Here is a 19,168-nt window from a genome sequence, read left to right as displayed (position 1 = left end):
CGGCAAAAACGCATCATTGAAATCTCGGTTGCGCAACTAGCACTGCTTTATGCGGCCATTCGCGCGCGAGCGCTGCACATACACCCTCGTAAAGTTTTCTCGAGAATCTTCTTGGCTCAGCGCCTGCGAGCTCAGAGAGAGCTTTCCGGCGCGGGAAATTGGGATAGCGAAAAAGTGAGCCGAGGGAATTCCCAGAGGTATAACAGCCGCGACGCTGGCCTTTTCGCGTGTGTGTCAGGTTTGTGCTGAGGGACATACGACGGAGCAGCGCGAGAGACGTTTGTTTAACTGCGATTTTTTTCCGCGGAATTCGGCGCGCGCTATCTACGTTTGAACAGATGTTCTTGTTTCTTCTGTCGGAGTAGCGTTTTATTTTTATTTGTGTAGGGAGAGAGAGAGAGAGAGAGAGAGAGAGAGAGAGAGAGAGAGAGAGAGAGAGAGAGAGAGAGAGAGAGAGAGAGGTAGCAGCGGACGTATACGCGGTGGGTTTGCTCGCACTTATCTGGTAATCAGAATTTCGTGCGCGTGTCAACAGGAAGAATTAGAGCGAGGAGGTTAGCGCCGCGGTGGAAAGTTTTTCGCGCGCGGATGTGTGCTGATTTTTCGGCGGAGGGCTATAAATGGCTATGTGTGTACTTTTTGGTGAAATCGTTGGTGTGAGTCTCGGTCTTTGAGTTTTTTCGTGTGATTTGAAGTTTGAGAAAGTTGTTGCTTTGGAATTAGGTATGCTCAGATGGCTGTAGTTGAAGCGGAACATTATAAATGAAACAAACTTTTTAAAATCACGTACTATTCGAAGATGTCGTTCGATGAGAATACACGCTTAGCTCGTTTTCAAACTTCTAGCCGGCTATATTTAAAAGGAAAAATTCTAGAAAAAAAATCTCTCGCTACGCGGAAATAATGTCCTTTGTCTTCCTCCGTCACCAATCCGTCGCAGAATCGTATTTTTAAAACACCTCTCCAAAAATAGCCCCACGAAACCCATCAACATCCATCATTAAAACCGACGGCCTCGAAAGCGCTCATTAACCCGGCGAAAGCCTCAAAACAAAAATCCCCCAAAAGCCCGTAAAAAAGAGATTCTCTGCATTTAGCGCAGCAGCAGTAGCAGCCACACACGTGTGCAGAACATCAAAGTCCAAGCGCAAAGGATCGCAGAAATTGACAGGCGTCAAAACGCGGCGATTTTGGCCGAGGCGCAAAAAGCCTGTGTGTGCGTTTATGGCTCATGCGTGTGACTTTCTGGATTATATGCGATCAGAGGCTAATGCGTATATGTATTGGAAGTTTCGACCCTCGACTGTGTGCCGATGCGTCAGCCTGGAGAAAATCGACCGTTTCGCGTTTTGATGGGATGAACGTATAGGTATACTGTTGTGGTGAGGCAAATGGATCGAATGAAAATTATGGCTGGGATTAGGCATCTGTTGTTGCTTCTGAGTATATAGTATAAAATATTAGGAATCGAAGTGAAAGGCAAATATTGGAAAATGTATAGGATTTTTACAATGAATCTTCAAGGAACTTCATACACTGAATTTCCACTAGTAAATGCACAATGCATTTTTCTTGTGAAAGGTACATATTTTTCACCTCGAGCAGAAATATAATATTTTCCATAAAATTGAAATTTTCTTTCAGAGCATAAATAAATTTAGAAACCCAAGGTATGACTTATTTACAAACTACGCACACTCTAGCGTACATAGAGGGGGATGATGATTCATCAAATCCTCCAGTGACTTGCATCCAAAAATAAACAGAAAATTTTTACCATATGTATAGCTGTTTAATTAATTAATCTTTTCGATATTTATAGCCGATATTCATGAGAGAGCCTTCGATATCCGCAACATTTTAATGTAGAAACCTATTGACGTTTCAAATCCAACTATCTTCTAATAATGCCAGCTTTATTTCAGATCACTCGCACCGCGCGGCTGACTTTAAATAAACTTTAATCCATAAGGGTGGCGAAAAACATCGCTTATTTTCGTCTGGCTTTTTGTATTAGTCAACGGCTCGTGTATACGAGTCCCGTTTACTTTCCATATACTCTCTCCGCGCGAATTTACCTAATTTTCATGCAAATTACTCTTGTGTGGACTTGGCACGGTTTTTTTTGCTCCGATAAAACACGTTGTGAAAATATATTTTTTTCAATTTATACGCGATATGGCCCTCCGACTCTGATTTATTCCGACGTTTATCTTCTAAATTATTAGGTTTTTCTTCGAAGCCAATTAATCGTCCAAAGAATAAAATAAAGGCCAGACGGTTTTCCTTTCTTCCCTCGAATAAAGTTTTGAACTTTGATTTGTGGAAGCTAAAATAGCCGACTTCTATTCTCGGAGCGGTTCTTCTTCTTCTTCTACTTCTGTTTCGTGTATCGCGACGCGCATATCCTCTGCAGCGGTGCGCTGCACAAAAGTTTTTTTTCGCTTCGCTGCACCTCTCGTCGAAGAATATATCCTCCGATTTCTCCGCGCCTCGTCCTTTTCTCCACTCCTAGCGCACGAGCTGTACCGCTTCGACGAAGTAGTTTTAAATTTCCGCTGTGGAAAGAGAGAGGTTGTTGCTCCTTTTGCCGGAGGAACGAGAAACGACGAGCGATGTTCTGATCGGCTTGGGATGATGATACGTAATGAGGGCATTGGACGCTCGGTTGTGCGCGGATAGGATGTTCGGAAGTTGGCTCTCTAGCTCGGATGGGCTGTGTTGTGTTGGTGTATACAGTGTGGTCTGTTGCTTCTTGGAATGATGGGAAGTGAAGTTAAAAAATTTTGATTTGTGTGTTAGTAATAAATTATTATAGTAACCACCTTGGTAGAAAATTGATAAACCCTATTTCTGGGTAGAATTTCTGGTCAAAATTTTTTAAAATAAAGAACTATCAGAATAATTTCCAGTAATTTCAGATAAACCTCATTTTAACATGCATTGGCCAGAAATTCTGCTCAGAAATAGGGTCAATTTTCTACCATCAGGGCAAAGCTGTAGGTGCATCGTTCTATACGTAAATTTAGACCGAGCTATACTCATAGTTACAGTGTCTTTAGGTTTACGAGACAATTGCAAAATTAGTGAGCTTCCCAACGCAATAACACTCGGTACACCGTAATAAACATTCTCATAACAACGAACTATATTTCCTCCGTCAGAATTCAAATTACGAAACGACAAAGCAGTATAACAGCAACAGTGGAACCCATACATTGATGACGATCCCCGCAAAGCCAATGAATCTTTTTCGGGCTGTATTTCGGCATCGACAGCGTCGACGAGCGACATTTGAATTGATGATGCAAAGCTCGCCTTGACCCACTGGCCAATTTTGTCGCACGTATATCTGTATATATGCGTGTGTTTTTTCACGCAGTATAACTCTTTCTCTAGACGATTCTAGCGCAAATATTATCATCGAGTGGAATTACTTGAGGACTTTTGTTCGACTTTTGTTCGAATTCATCGAACATCGTTTGAATATATATTTTTAACCATCAAAACTGAATTAATCTTTAGAAGATCTTTCCTGGAGATTATTTCTGATAAAAAAACTTTTAATCAATCTCAACGGGTCTATGAGAAATGCAGATTTGCAATCTAGTCGAAGCATCTCATTAAAAATAAGAAAAAATTCTCTTAACGGCGCTGAAACATCGTAAAAAATGTTTACCCAAACCGTCAGCTTCAATTTGCAGCCTAGTCACGTTATCTTGAAATAGGATAGCTTTACGCACTGCTGGAAATTGCACTTAGGGACTTTTATCTGCCGCGTTTAAACCTACGGTTTATTTTCCTTCTACTCCTGGCTATATATGCTAACGTAGTGAATGTAGGAGCTACGCGAATAAAACGAAACAGAGTTTTTACGGTTTTATATTTCGCTATATTTAAATAAAGCTCGGTGTTTCGTTACTTTATATACGTAAAAAGTCTCGTGTTATTGAAATCCAGTTGAATTTGAACGAAAAATGTATGATCTTTTATTTTGAAGAGTAATAGGCACCTTTCATCATCAAAGGCTGGAATTTAAGGATGTGAAATTGTAATAAATTAGAGCAGTCGCTAAATTTACGACGACATGAAGAAATTTGAAAAAAGAGGATGAAAAGACGGATATCCAATTTCATCCCACATAAAAAGGAAATTTCGAAAGGCTCTTCAGCGTTTAGCAAGTAGAGTGAAAAAAATTGATGAAGCGGATAACTCGGCGCAAGCCTCATATTATGCAAACGCGTCAAATTAAATTCTCATCCGTCAGCGCGCCATAGTCGATTCTTCGCACACAACAACTGCGCTAATCCTCGAACTAACCAACTACATACAGCCAGAATAAATCACGCAACTTTTCAACGCGCGGCACACATGGAAAATTCTGCAAAATCCCATCTCTCGGAGCCCGTAAAATCATTAGCCCGATACGCAGCTCTCTCTCCGGAACCAGAGTCACCTCGGCAAAGTTCTCCCCAAGCCGCCTGTTCAAACAGAAGCTCTCGACGCAAAGCCAAGGTTCGCTTCATAATTTAATGATTTGCGCTCTCGCGCAAGCCGCAAGTGGGCACATACAGCACAGAGGCAGTAGTAGTAGAGGCAACGCGACGCTCTCGCCGCACGGAAATTTACTCGGCTATAAATACATTTCTCCGACAATATTTTTTCAACGCGCAATTACATCGTCGGGGCCCGACGGCTCTGGAAATCCTTTTTCCGTTGTGCTTATAGTCGTCGTCGCGAGAGCGAAAAAGTGTTTGCTGTAACAACTATTATCGCTTCGCGCAAGTGCGCGCTTTCTCTCCGAGTTTGCTTTTTGCGTTCAAGGCGTCGGATCGAGGGATTGATATAGATGGAATTTAATATGTACGCGTGTGATCTGCTCTTTTGCAGGCGTTTGTTTTTTGAACGCAGCCAGTACAGGATTACTGGATTTGCAGAGAAGCTTGAATTAATAAATATATTATTGCGTAAAAAACTTCTGCAGCCGAGAATTTACGATTGTTCATTAACAGCGAGAGCACGTGTTGAGATGCGACGCAAATAAATGATGGATGTAATCGAACAGACGTGCATCCAAAGATAGATAGCCAATGCCAAGTCACTGTGTGTATACATTGTTTACTAGTGGCTCGTCTTTAAAAACGCTTTAAAAGAGATCGGCTTACTTACAGACGTGGAAAACAGGATTGTCCTTAAGGCTAAGACGCAACTCCACGAAGCCGCGAGCATATAAAGGTAATACAAATTGACTTTGGTTTATTATAGTAGCGCCATTAGTTTATCAGATTTCCGTGAAACGTGGAAAACGTTCCCACGATATGCGAGTCTGGAAGTCTTACAAAAACACGATGTACTACGGTTTCGCATGCCTTCGACTATACACTCGTGCGCCCTAGTGATATACTTTGGAAAAACGAGATTTTAGAAAATTTGATCTGTTAATTGGAACTGACGGAGATCGATGTGGATTTAATCGAGAAATTTCATAGAAAACATAATATATTCATATTCATTCATATTCTCATTATGAATGAAATATTGTATGTAAGTAAACTCGCTTCCGTCGTACCTGTAATTCTCAAACTCATGATATTTTTTTCAAGAAATAAATTTGTAACATAAAGCGAAAGACACGTACACACTAAAAACTCGTTTCTTGTCTGCAGAGCATTATCTCAAAAGTGATTTACTTGTACTAGTTAGTTGGTTTACAAAAAGATTACGGGCGCTTACATTTTCGAGAATTTAAAACCCCAGTAAAGTAATTTACCTCATGATTAATGCATACCTGCAATAAAAAATATAATTTAATGCCAAGACAAATCTCGAGCTTGAAGTTTCAAAGTCTAAAGAAATTATAGAAAATCGCTTGATCGAGAGGAAAACGCAGTTCGAAAGAAAAGCAATTCATCATCTGAAACTGCGATACTCATCTCGGTTTATCCTCCACTTTAACTTTGAAACAGCGCCTTGAAACAATTGACATTGCAGACAGAATTAAGTTTCAGCATGCGACGCTTCCTCGACCAACTCGCTGTAATCACATCCACGTGCAACAGTATAGCGGAGAGCAGGTATATTACCCGTCCTCGTAAAGCACTGAAATTCCCGGCCCTAAATCTTCCGCGCAAACAATGAGCTCTAAACTTCTGTATACCTACATCTTAATATCGTGCGTATAACTTTCTCCGAAAAGGCGCTTCGATCGAAAATCGATTCACCAGCCTACCCGAATCAACAAAACAAACACAGAGTATAGCGTCTTGACGAATTAACAAGTCTCCACAGCTAATTTCTCCCCACGGGTATTATAAATGAGCACTTCCAGCAGTAGCGAATAAATTCCTTCGTTATACGTATCCATCCAAGCCGAGCTTAATGGGCCATTGGTAGTCCGAGTGCGTCTCGTGCCGCACGAAAAAGTCTAAGTCGTCGTATGGCGTCCTGCGTTCGTCGCCTCCTTTGGCCTTTGAACCGAAACCGCCGGCGCGCGTGTATGTAACATACGTCTGCGAGTTTGTAATGTCGGCTCTATTGCGCGATATGACGTTTATGACATCCGCTTTGCCCACTGGGTTATGCTTGAGTTTCTTCATTCCGGTTTATCAGAAAGCGAATTTGCATAATTTTCAATTACGTTCGTCATTCGTATTCTGGACACGATTACAGCTGGGCTGAATTTTACTCGGATGTTCGACGTTTCAATTAAATTCGCCTTTGGACTTCTGCTTTATCGATCGAAAGCTCATGATTAAGCAAAGCACAGGAAGAGAGAGGCAGTTTCCATTGTGCGATGAAAGTTCAAGGTGTGCGCGCTCTTAAAACGAAGTCGCATTTTGTACACCTGTACAGAGCTCGGATTCTATATTTGATGCCTGACAACCTGTTGCTACTCTATTTCGCGGTTTTGCGTGACCGTGCAGAAAAGGATATAGTCGAGAGGATCTGTTGTTTGTTTCTTTTTTTGGAGGTAAAAATATTGTGCTTGTAATCCGGTTGACGAACGGAATTGTTTTCGTGACGTACGGATGTCTGGGACGATTCTGGAAGGAAGAGTATTATGAATGTGTTTAATTTGATGGTATATCTGGTGGAAAGGTTTCCAGTTTTTAAATTCTCTTTATTATTGCAGTAAACGTTCGAACAGTCTGATAAACGTTTAGTTAACATGGTTATGAATGTTTATGTCGGATCGTTCGAATGACGTATAATATCTTTTTTGGTTCGCTTATGTAGGTCAACTTTTGTTGTCATGATTGTATCAGTTATTACGAATTTATGGAACGGCTGAATTTGAGAATAATTCGAAATGAATATTACATGATTCTAGACGGGATTGGAACTAACTATTCGTTTGATAATGATTTAGCCCAAATTCAGTCGTTTAATGAACATTGACATGTATACGTTACCATTTGTCATATGAACACATGTAACTTGTAACTTTGTTCTCTTTATCAATGATTAACCTTGATACAATCAGAAGTGCGTCCCGGTTAATGGCTCGCATTAAGCGATTGGACTTTATTAACAGGAATACTTGTTTGAAACTTTATACGAGATACTAGCGGTATCTTCGTATAAAAGAAAATTTCGTACTTAATTACAACACTATAAGCGTAAAGTGATAGTGTCACTGTTGGTCGCGGAGCCTTGTTCTTCAGTAAAAATAACATACTTTTTCTACAGACGCCTTATAATAATCCTCGCGAAGCATATTTCAGATTCCATATTGCGAATGCAATTATATAAAGCTCCGCTATTCACATAACTTTCTGTTTACGTCAGCGACCTATTGCTGATGTTCGCTTCAGTGCAAAAGAAAAGCGCATTATTACCCGACGGCTATTCAAGCAATAAGCAAATGAGCGACTCAAAGAGAGATGCATAACTGCATACGCTTATTTTCTCTCGTTAGCTGATACAAAGTTTCCCGGAAACAACGGAAACGGTGTTCTCAAGCGTATAATGAATGAATAAAACTTGTCAGTTATTCGAATTTCAATGGGTATGCGTAGAAAGTGTACAAAGGGACGTTACTTTGTTGGTCAAGGCGAACGATGATTAATTGTTAATTAATATTCGTGCAAAATATTGAAAATAAACGTTTCGTTAAAACTTCATGAATTTTATATAAAATTCAACGAAATCTGCCAATTGATGGTATCTTCGAGCGAGCTTCAAAGCATAGGGGTATTAAAAATGTCCTTTTCACGAGAAATTACATGCGAAATTGCATTGCTTCCTCTAAAGACGTAATAACCTTTCCTCCGTACTCAAGAGCGTATAACATTACTCTTCCTTTGAACCTTACTCTATAAGTAAGTAAATGATATGGAAACGCTGTGCATACAAAAGTAAAAATAATAATTTTTCTCTGATTCCAGAAGTGAATGATTTTGTCCCTGGCAAAGTTCAGGCAGGAGGCGGTAACAGGAGTCGAGCAGCAGCAGCAGCTGTTTGCTTGTGTCCGGCCCCATCACGCGTCACGCGGGGGTTGTGGGTCTATGGGGGGCTACGCACCAGCGGGCCCCCAGTCCGAGCCCTGCATCGACAGACTGTCGTGGCAGTGCGACTGCTTTGCCAACAGCAGCAGCAAATGCCCCATTGTCAGGACAAGTTGGCCAGCAACAAGCTGCATCCACCATAGCCAAACCCATGAAGAGTCCAGCCAGCATCATGAGGCAGTCCAGCCTCACCAAGCTCGGCTCCATGATCAACACAGCTGTAAACAAACGGACCGGTGAGCTTTTGTTTTTTTTCTTGGCCTTTTGTTTCGCTGAATCAGGGATAAATAATCGAATGGACGAGTCCTTATCGTTAACATTGTTAAAAAAATAATCCGAAATATTCACTATTGAGGCTTTAATAATAGTAAGTGCAGAGGATCGTCATTGCATACGTAGAGAGTGTGAATTCGGTGTGCGGATTTATACGCGACTAAAGTTGAAGCTGATACATCAGTCTGATGATCACTCCCTTCATATGTCCTATCAAGCCGAATCATGTTTGATTAAAGGTAAAGTACATACACGTGTATGATTGGATGGTTTGAGGTCATGTGGGGCGCGTATACGTATTCCAGCCGAATACATCGCTTCGGCGGCGACATGCAGCATGCAATGTTAATGATAGGCACACGACATGACGATTATTTTTTCCGATTGTTATACCTGTGAACGTGTATTCTATTATTTACGAAACAAAGCTCTTATTGATTTTATCGATGCCGCACCATATTTCCGCAATAATTTCTCTGATGGAATATTAATTTTGATGAAACAACGGAATCTTGGTACATAAAGCTATAAAGGTACACAATACAATGTTTGCACTTTTGATTATGTAATCCAGAATAATAGCCGGGGTTTATGATCGATCTCGGTGTTGATTATATTAATTATTTATGCGGACCCGCTTTTTGAACATCGTCTATTTTGGAATATCGCCGACTCATGCGCCGACGAGAAAGTTGGGAATAATACGATATAAACGAAAAGCAGCGCTTACAAGGTTCAGTGTGTGATAACCGAGCTACGAAGCTATCAATTACTTACCTAACAGCTACCGAAGATTGTAAACGGATAAGCCCGGAAAGAATGTTAACTGAAGTAGAATGTCAATAGCGTTTATTGTTACACGATAGTAACTTTACGATACTGATGAGTTTTACGGTACTACTGTTTATCGCAGAAACACAACTATGTTGAAGATTCGATTGAAAAATCACTCTTCAAAGAAAAGGCAGCGCACGAAAATAAAGTATAACATACTGTCGTAAAAAATGTCTATCCGCGAGCAAGCTATTTCACGAGAGTAAACCTATTAGCGGAACTTACCGTTTTTTAGAAGTAAACACTGAAATACCGTCTGAGAGTAACCAAAAAGTTTAGGGTGCCACACCACCTTCGACTAATATTTACTCAAGACGCGTATACATATTTGGTGTGTATTACGATTCCATTTGTTTCCATTAGTTTCTGTCACAAAAATTCAACATTTCACGATATGAGGAAGAATAATAAAGCCTCAGAACTTTAGGGGCATAATTTATCAAAAATTAGCGATAATCAAGAGCAGAAAAGAGTTAATGTGAAAACTCATCACACTGAAAGATATTTAATGACTAGGCATATTTCAATTTCATTATTCGGTGAATCATAGTGTCGTCGAATTCACTTTAGTTCTGAAATTTATGAAATTCGGACGTCCGCGCACGGAAAGCTACTAATCGCTTGACTTCACTCTACAGGGCGTTCATATCGTTTAATCAATAATTACGCTCGGTTCTTACATTACTCTTTATTATATGTTGGAGTTGGACGTTAAAGAGCTCTCCTTTTGTGCTTTTTTCGTAAAATAAATTCACTATTCCGACTAATTTTTTGTCATTTATATTTATTTATTTTTTTTGTGATACATATCACATTTATACCATATATAGACTGCTATAATATCCTTAATTCTTTGAAAAGCTGATATACTCGATGTGTGTAGTGCAAAGCGATACATTTATTATAGTTTCAAAGCATCACCATCATCATCACTACATCGTCATCGTCGTCACTTTGTCCCAAACCTAGTAATTGGCGCAATCGGCTCACATTGGAATAGGCGGTTAATTAGTGAATTCAATCACGTTCAAGGAGCGCGAGCGAATCGAAGTACAAATTTTCCTACTATCGAATTCCCCACAATTATGCAACGGGCGGCTCGATTTCCAACTGTTTTACGTAATTACCAGCCGAGCAAAAGTTGTCTGTACTACGACGACGCCGACTACGACTATACACGGCGATCAGTCAATCACGTATTGATAAATTACCAGAACGAATTCATACAACCGACTTGGTATTCCGTTTGTCTGCGGAATGTCTCTATGGAGATGAAAAAGACGTGCACCTATTTGTCTGGTATGGATAGTATTTCATTAGATATGAATATGGTATTTGAGACACGAGCTAGCATGGGTGCTTTGATCGATTGAAATTTGTTTCAACTCGACGTACGCTTTACACGGTTATAGAATTTTTTGGAATAAACCGCCCATCCGACATAATTCACATTCAGAAACAGTATAGCGAATTTTGCGCAAAAATCAGGAGTGCGCTAACAAAATAAAATGTCAATATCTCGAGAGCACACTAGCCGAGTGCTTCCAAACAAATCGCTTTTATCGCGAGGTATATTACTCAAGTTTTGTCAATAAATAAAAAACTTTCAAGCATACGTGCTAATAATATGACGATTGTGATTTTTACAAAATTTAAATTCACGAACAATTACCTCCGTTAAAGCTGAATATTTAATCTTGCTATACTTACAAAAAGCTCTAATTAAAGACTCACATATTTCGAGCATGTAAACTGAAGAGTAAAATTCGTCAAAAGAGCTTAAAGATAGCGAGATACAATTTAATTAGTCCGCGAGAGAGAGCCAGAAGTCGCTGTAAAAAAGTTGCTAAATACAAACGCGGCTGAACAGATGGAAGAAACTTTGTTCTCGAGCGGCGGATTCGCAGTTACAGGACTGTGAAAACAGCGAATATAACGTGCTCTCTCTCTCTCTCTCTCTCTTGTGACAGCTGCAGGAGTAATGAGCGTGAAAATGTGTTTGCATAATCGTGCGGAACGCGAAAAGAGCCTTCAATTGGCATAATTTTCAATTGCTCTTATGAAGAGAGGAAGGGACAGACGAGAGAGAGAGAGAGAGAGAGAGAGAGAGAGAGAGAGAGAGAGAGAGAGAAAGACGTTTCTTCCACAGTTCCTAGCTGACTTGTCGACTTATGCGCGCTATTTTTCACGACGTATGGATTTTGAATATTTAGGCGTGGATTTGTTTGATTAATTGAGACGATATTAGTTATTACACTTGAGGTTTCGTACGAAAAATTAGAAGAATAAAAATGTAGACATATTTGAAATTATTATTATTAATGCTAATATACTTTCATTTGAAGTTTATATAATTAACTACGTATGTACAAAACGCGCTGAAAAGCTACAATACGCACGACTGCGCATTTTCACTTCCAAAGCCATGTTGCGTCTACAAGAGCGTGTAATTGGCATATGCTGCCAGGGTAAAATGTTTATTAACTTGAGTTTTGTAACGGAGGTATAATTTTACGTAAAAAACACTCAAAAACTGTTTCGTCCACGCGGCTATGAGCATCTGAAAATACCCATTAGATCATTTTCGCAGCAAAGTAAAGAATTCCGTTATCAGATGGCGTTGCTGAGATGAAATTAGAACTGAACGAGAAATGACAGAAATCGATATTATCGATGTACCTCATCATACTCCGCGAGCATATAGTTTTTTCCCCCCGGCTTGTGGAACAAAAATTCCGAGAACATTTCAGGCGCGTCGGTTTACGCTTGCCGCTCGTGATAAGTACGCTTTGCATATCTCCCCCTCGGCCTTGTATTTCGCCTCTTATACCCGTGACCTTTAAAACGCGGCATAATTCAGGTATCCCGCAATAATACTCTCGTGTATACTTGTTTGAAGAATTTTCAGAATCAAATGCCTAAAAAAATTCTCCCGGAATTTCAAATTCAACTTTCCCGCCCATTTCTGTCCCATGTATATGCATACATAAATATACGCGTGTAAACACGGGTGCGCAAACACAAACAAAGCCAGGCGACCGCTATAGAGAGAGACAAGAGGACTCAGTCGTGTAAAATCAGTCGCCCTTCGTATATCGCGCGCGTCGTGTATACGGGATGAATTCGCGAAATCGAACTCGCGGTCGCAGATCATCTTACCGGACGCGAAGTTTGAGCAGCCTCAACACCCACAGCCTTGGCGACAGCGATTGTTACGATTACACCAACGACGTGGACCACGACCACGACTACGGGGTCGACGTCTATCAGCCCAACGGCAACTTTGACGATTATTACCGTGAGTGGTGAATTTGAATTTTTCTCTTTCGTATCAAACGTTTTTCCCGGATTTCGATCATAGTGTATACAGGCCTGTTTTTCCTAGCTTTCTTTCGTTTTTTATCGCCGATGCCTGTGTGTCTGTGTGTATTGAGGGAAACGGCAGTTGGCATCGGTGTCGAGGTGTTTGTTTTCAAAACAAAACAAGTCGGGTGTATAGTGTAAGTAGTCCTTGCTCGGAACGTTGTAGAGTGTTTGAAATAAAATCGTTGCGTTTCGACGCTCTTGGATGTGCTATGCTTTTGGGGAAGTGTATATATCATTATTATAAGCGAGAACGATTAGTTCTGGATGTTTAAAAAAGGGAATATCGTCTCTATCTCTAAGTCGAGGAAATTCGTAAATCGACGTTTCGTTTATTTCAGGCGTCAGAAGCTTGATAAATTTTGCTGACACGTTTTTCTATCGAAGTCATAAATTTTTACGTACATTCACCACGTAGTTCGCCGAAATCAAAGTTAACCCCCCCACTCAGCCTCGCATCATGCCAACTAACATACACCAGTTCGCTATTGTCGTGTCGGAAGCTTATCGTTGTAGTTTGGTACGAAAATTATCGATCCTTCGTTTACCTGATGATTCGGATCTGCGTACGTGTAATTATGAACGTGATTGATCGGATGTATCATTACTTACCGATTGCACGTAAGTAAAATGCTGTTTTCCTTTTTTTTCACAATAATTTTCGAGACTATTTGGAAAATTGAACGAAAGCACAGAAATGAATTGCTTAACGTTACTCATACTTTTAGCCATAAAATAACACCGAACGAAGCTCTAACATCAAAAGTACTCCCAGATTTTTCCACCTTTGGCAACGTGACAACATGTCTCGGAAAAGAATCGTTAGAAAATTCAGCATCATCCGAGCCAGTGCTAGTCGAAAAAGCACCGCGCGACTGCATCATCCGAGCCGACGATTGTGCCAATCGCATTAGCAAACGTTCTCTAATGCGAACAAATTGCCCTCGAACGCGCTTCTTCACAAGGCGTTGGCGTCACACTCTCAGTATCTCGAGGCAGCCGCATGCGATCCTGTCCACGGGAATTTTTCGAACATTTTTTATTTCGGGAGTGATTTTTCTTGTTTTTTTCCCGGTGAAAAGTGCGCTGAGAAAAAATCGTCAGCTGGCTCGGATGTTGTGCTTTGAAGGTTCTTTTATCCTGTTACGGATTTTTGATCGATTTTTTTTATCTAGTTTGCTTTGGGCGAGCATTGGAAAATGTGTGCTTTGAGTATGGTATCACTTTTTAATTAAAAAATTAGTCGTGCGTCGTTATTTCGTATGGTAGATTGAAATTTGATGGCTATACTGTAACCATTAAAAAATTAATTAATTATTGCTTTTGAGTACAAAGAGATCCATCGAGCGAGAATATTTTAAACAATACACAAAAGATTGTACACAGTTTTAATTATTCACGCTGGAAATAAATATACAGCGTTTCAGTATATTCCAATTAAGCTTGAAGTATTTATCGAGAATAATAATTTAATTATGAAGTCGTTAGGTGCACGCACGTGATAATTTCGATTTACATGCATAGCTGCAACATCATGTAAATAAGCCCATCGTCGCTGTAAACTCGAGTTCTTTATTGTAATTAACAAATTATTTAACCGTAAACAAAATTAAATTCTATCTTTCTACAAAAAGTTTTTTTTCAATATTATAGGAACGCTTGAAAAAGAAAAAATTCCAGAGTTCAATGCCTCCATCATTATACGACCTAAGATAATTACTACACTCGCGCAGCCGCGAGTCATGGGCTTGCGCTCTTACTATAGTCTGTTTACATTCTTCATAGTGTTAGGAAATGTACGGTTATTATTAATTTATATGCTGATTGACAAGCCGGGCAATTTAGCCGAGCATATATAGGTAGTAACAATCTAGTTTACGAGTGAAACGTTTCCCCTTTTTGCGAATTCATATACGCATGAGTTTTAATTGATTTAAAACGCTTGAATTAATTCATCGTTTGAGTTGTGTGTACTTCAATCATCGTAATGTCGGAGAGAATAATTCAATAATTGTAAAAACGTTTTTTTTTTCAAACGAATAAACATCCTTAAAAAGATTAATGCAGGCATAATAGCTTTCTTATAAAAAGTCCAGTCCAGACACTCGGCGATTTTCAAGATCGATGATCTAGAAAAGTATCTAAAAATATTTTCCACCTATACACACACATCGAAGCAAACAAAGCCGTACAGGCTCGTGCATTAAAGTGTCAAGCGCAGAGGATATCTGTATCATTGAATCTCTTTAAAACCTTCGCTCGCAATTCACTGGTGCACAATGCAACTGTACATATATACACAATAACAGTTCTTCAATCCTTTGCATATGCAAAAGAAAGAGAGAGCTTGCCTGATTGCTATATGCGCCATTCTCGATGCGCTTGCGCTTTTAAATTAGTCGGCACGCGAAATAACTGTCGCTCTTTCGATTCATTACAACTTTTGATTTTTTTTTGACGTAGGTATATCAATTTTCTCGTTATTGAAAATGTATCGGCGCAACATGATGTAATATCGTAAAATTAATACAGGCGCAAGTGCGCCGGTGATCGGGGGCTATCTGTGGAGAGCTCTGCAAATATTTGATCGATTGCAAGGCTTTTTATATTAAAAACGAAAATCTCGTTTGCAGAGCTTGTGCGGCGCCTTCTAATAACATACATTATCGCGCTTTCTGATATTCTTTGTTTAACACTCTAGGCTGTGTTATTAATTTATGCCTGAATTTTCATAGATAAAAATCACTCGTGTACTAAAATTTTTTATAACTAGTGACAAATGGCTTCCAAGACACACGCATATCTTTCTTTTCCGTAATAACACACCTTACATTATAGGACATATCAACAACGTCGTCAAATCTTTCAAAACAGCGAGCGGTGACCTCTCAGAACTCCGCAAAGTCAATGAAATAAGCGCATACCGCGCTGCTCTTTTCAGAACACACGCTCGCTTACACGAACTTCTCTCTCAGCTTTCCTCCTCAAACCCCCGAAGCCGAACACCCTCGACAGTTTCTCTCTCTCTCTCTCTCTCTCTCTCTCTCTCTCTCTCTCTCTCTCTCATTTCTCCATCTCAAAAAAGAGAGTCACAACGAGCACCCCAAGAATTGCTTATACCGCGAGTTATATAGCGGCGGAGAGAGTAGGCCAAGTCGCTCCGGAAACCAGTAGGCTGTGCACGAAGGAGTGTGGATGGCAAAAGTACCGACGAGAGAGAAAGAGCGTCTATCTAGGCTCTCGCTGGTGTCGAGTGACACGCGCCTAGCTGCATACATGTATGTACTTACACACGCACACACACAGAGTGAGCTTTCGTTACGTCAACGCTGATTGATTCGCCCGCGCGCGTGATACTCACCCCGTTATCTGCGACTCGCGCGCCGGTAGATCCGAAAAGTTGTGTGTAAGTAATACCTAAGTAGTTGTAACGTTGTTCCGAGTTGGCCTGACGTCAGGGATTTACGACGTCATACTCCACTACACTGTGCGAGCGCTGCTGGGGTCAAAGGCTCTCGTGGCCGTCATAATTATGCTGCACGTGCGGTAGTTATATAGAAGAGAGAGAGAGAGAGAGAGAGAGAGAGAGAGAGAGAGAGAGAGAGAGAGAGAGAGAGAGAGAGCTTTTCTGGCAGCTGATGTGTCTCGCGCGCGCTTGAGCTTTCGCGCATTGTTTGGACTGCTATGGGTGTGTGTGTGGCTACACAATATGTACACACGATATATTATATTGTACTTATATGGATAGAGTTGTGGGAAGCTGCCTCGGATGGAGTTAGATGGTATTTTCGTGTCGCAAGCGTAAATGGACGAATTGCCAGAGGTGTTTCGACAAGTTACGCCTTTTTCGAGTAGTTTCGAAACACTCGATGTATTACTATTACTTCATAATGATAATTATACGCATAATCTCCGTTCGATTGTTCAGGCAGAGGTATACACACAGGCTATTGTGCAGCGCATGAGCCGGGCTAATGTGTACACCGTGAATCAATCCATTATTGGTTTTCAATTGCGTCGCAGAATATCCCGAAGACTTACGAGAGCTTGATTGTTGTGTGCTAATTGACGGGATTCCCTAATATAACGCTCTAAATTTTCCCGATCACTCGGTCTTTGATTGCTTTTTATTTTTAGTCGAAACTATCGATTTTAAAGGTGCGAAATACGTATTATCCAGTCTGAAAACGCGATGCGCTCAATCTCAGTAGATTTTACGTTTAAAGTTTTCTAGGCGAAACAAGTTTCCAAATGAGAAACCTCAAATTGCGTTAGTTACATGATGAATATATTAATTTCGAAGGCTATGTACTGTGCAGGCCTAAATTAATATCATCGTGGAAGATTTAGAAATGCCTTTGTAATTTTGTATAATGACAGAGTGTAGAGAGAGAGAGAGAGAGTTCAAAGGGCTCGATCGATCGCTACAACGTCACGTACACTTTTAACCGAATTTCACCTCAGTTTCTGAGAAATTTTCAATGATAGACCTCGTAGCTTCATTTAACTATAGAAAATTCTCTTCTGTGTGTGACAGTCTGAATATTCACGAATAATTAAAGCTTCTCTTCCGTAAGCATTTCACGCTCAAAACGCATCCTCGCAACTATAACTGAACTTGAACCTCACTATATCTATAATTGTTATTTCCGCACCAAAGCCTGACCTATATACCAGCTCGATGCACTTAATGTCGAATAAATTGCAATAGCTCATCATCGATTCTCGGCTAATCGATCAGCGATAGAATCAATTTATTTAACGTAAGAGCTTTTAGAGCTCTAAACAATCGCCGTCGCGCGTCTTCTTTTTTTTCTCCAGGGAGATACCTTATACACCCAAGCTTCATCAATGATAAAAGCAATTTCGTCGAGAGAGAAAAGTTTAGTCGCGCTGAAATACATACCCAATTTTCGTGCGTATCACCGTGAAAGTTAACGAACTTTTGTTTTATACCTAGTAATTCTTGGCTCTTTCGTCTCTCTACTCGTCTTTATTTTTTTCTCACCGCGTTAAAGCTCGTGATGCTCACAGGCGTTAAATGACCTAGTAAAGCTGTTTGAACACATTATTTTAAGCGTGTTAAAGCAACACACGGCCGGCGTACGTGTGTGCGTGTAAAACCGACAAAACAGAATAAAACGCGGCTTTGATTTGCAGTGATTGAAGCACAAAGGGCCGGTGCTGCACGCGCGTGCGAAATTTCGTTGTGTCAGCTGCGGCGTTTTAAATTCACGAGGAAAGCTCTATTAAAATTAAAAAAAAATTTCAATTCGAAGTCGATCTCGATGATAAAAAAATCAATTTTTAAAAGCCTGTAAGTGCAAGCTCGAGCTTTAAAATTTTTCCAAAGCTTTCCTCTCGCACCCGCGCGTATAAATATCTTATACATCGACACACGACTTCTTTTAATCCTCAGGAAAGTAAAATGAAGTCGCACGCGGCCATCGATCAAAATCTCTCTCCAGCACACCGGATAAAGTGGGTCCCTCTCGACAGACCGGTATAGCCTATATCAGAGATGACGTCTCCCGATAAACCTATAGGCTGCATCATCGCACCCCGTACACTTCCACACACGAACACCCGCACACTTGGCGCGTGGAGTAGCTCGCGCAAGCTCAGAACGAGCTTCGATCGATATTTCGCGCGCGCTTTCGCGGCCCGGCCCTTTGTTGTCGTCGTCGCGCCGCAGGTGCTATTCTATTATGCGTATCCCCTGACTACCTGTCGAGCTGCATACGTACCTCCGTGTAAAATACGCTTCTGCGTATCGCGTGCGTGGATCCTTCTCCTCTATTTCGTATGTGGCAAGAGCGAGAGAGCGAGAGAAGACAAATTTGACGTCGAGCGCGCGCGCAGCTCTTGGCCGGGGTGAGCTTGCGCAGAGGGAAGAGAGGGAAAGCGAGATCCATCCCCGGTTAGAGAGAGAGAGACTCAGTCGAATGTTTCGCCCCTCAGTTGAGGCCAGGATTGGCTTTGGCGCAGGCGCCGAGTCACACACATCACCTGCAGCCGCGACAGTCGCTCTGGCCCCAGTGATTCCTTGATCTCCGCGACGTCCAGGGACCAGTGCACCTACACCTGTCAGTTTCTCCTATACGCTTGTCCGTGAGTGTGTGTATAGATATAGCTAGGCGGCAGGCTTTTTTATCGGAGAGAGCTTTTGCAGGAGGGCCGCGGATCGTTAG

General features: G+C 40.9%; 1 protein-coding gene across 10 annotated transcripts in view; it reads left to right on the top strand.

Moving 5' to 3' along the window:
* Positions 1-19,168, top strand: part of LOC100124058 (protein phosphatase PP2A 55 kDa regulatory subunit) — a 37,518-nt gene that overhangs the window by 6,995 nt on the left and 11,355 nt on the right. For 2 of the 10 annotated variants that reach the window (XM_032601021.1, XM_032601019.1), the window contains exon 1: positions 13,966-14,106. Coding sequence is in view for 4 of the 10 variants with exons in the window: in XM_008209279.4 (XP_008207501.1) it covers positions 12,732-12,912 (181 nt within the window). In the remaining 6 variants the exon portion in view is untranslated. Of the gene's footprint in view, positions 1-8,387; positions 8,744-12,667; positions 12,913-13,506; positions 13,599-13,958; positions 14,107-18,991; positions 19,089-19,168 lie in introns of those variants that run through there. The other 8 variants (XM_008209280.4, XM_008209279.4, XM_001607837.6 and 5 more) reach the window with 8 other exon arrangements.

Source organism: Nasonia vitripennis, chromosome 5, assembly GCF_009193385.2.
Source record: "Nasonia vitripennis strain AsymCx chromosome 5, Nvit_psr_1.1, whole genome shotgun sequence".
Lineage (NCBI taxonomy): Eukaryota > Metazoa > Arthropoda > Insecta > Hymenoptera > Pteromalidae > Nasonia > Nasonia vitripennis.
This window is presented reverse-complemented; position numbering and strand designations above follow the sequence as displayed.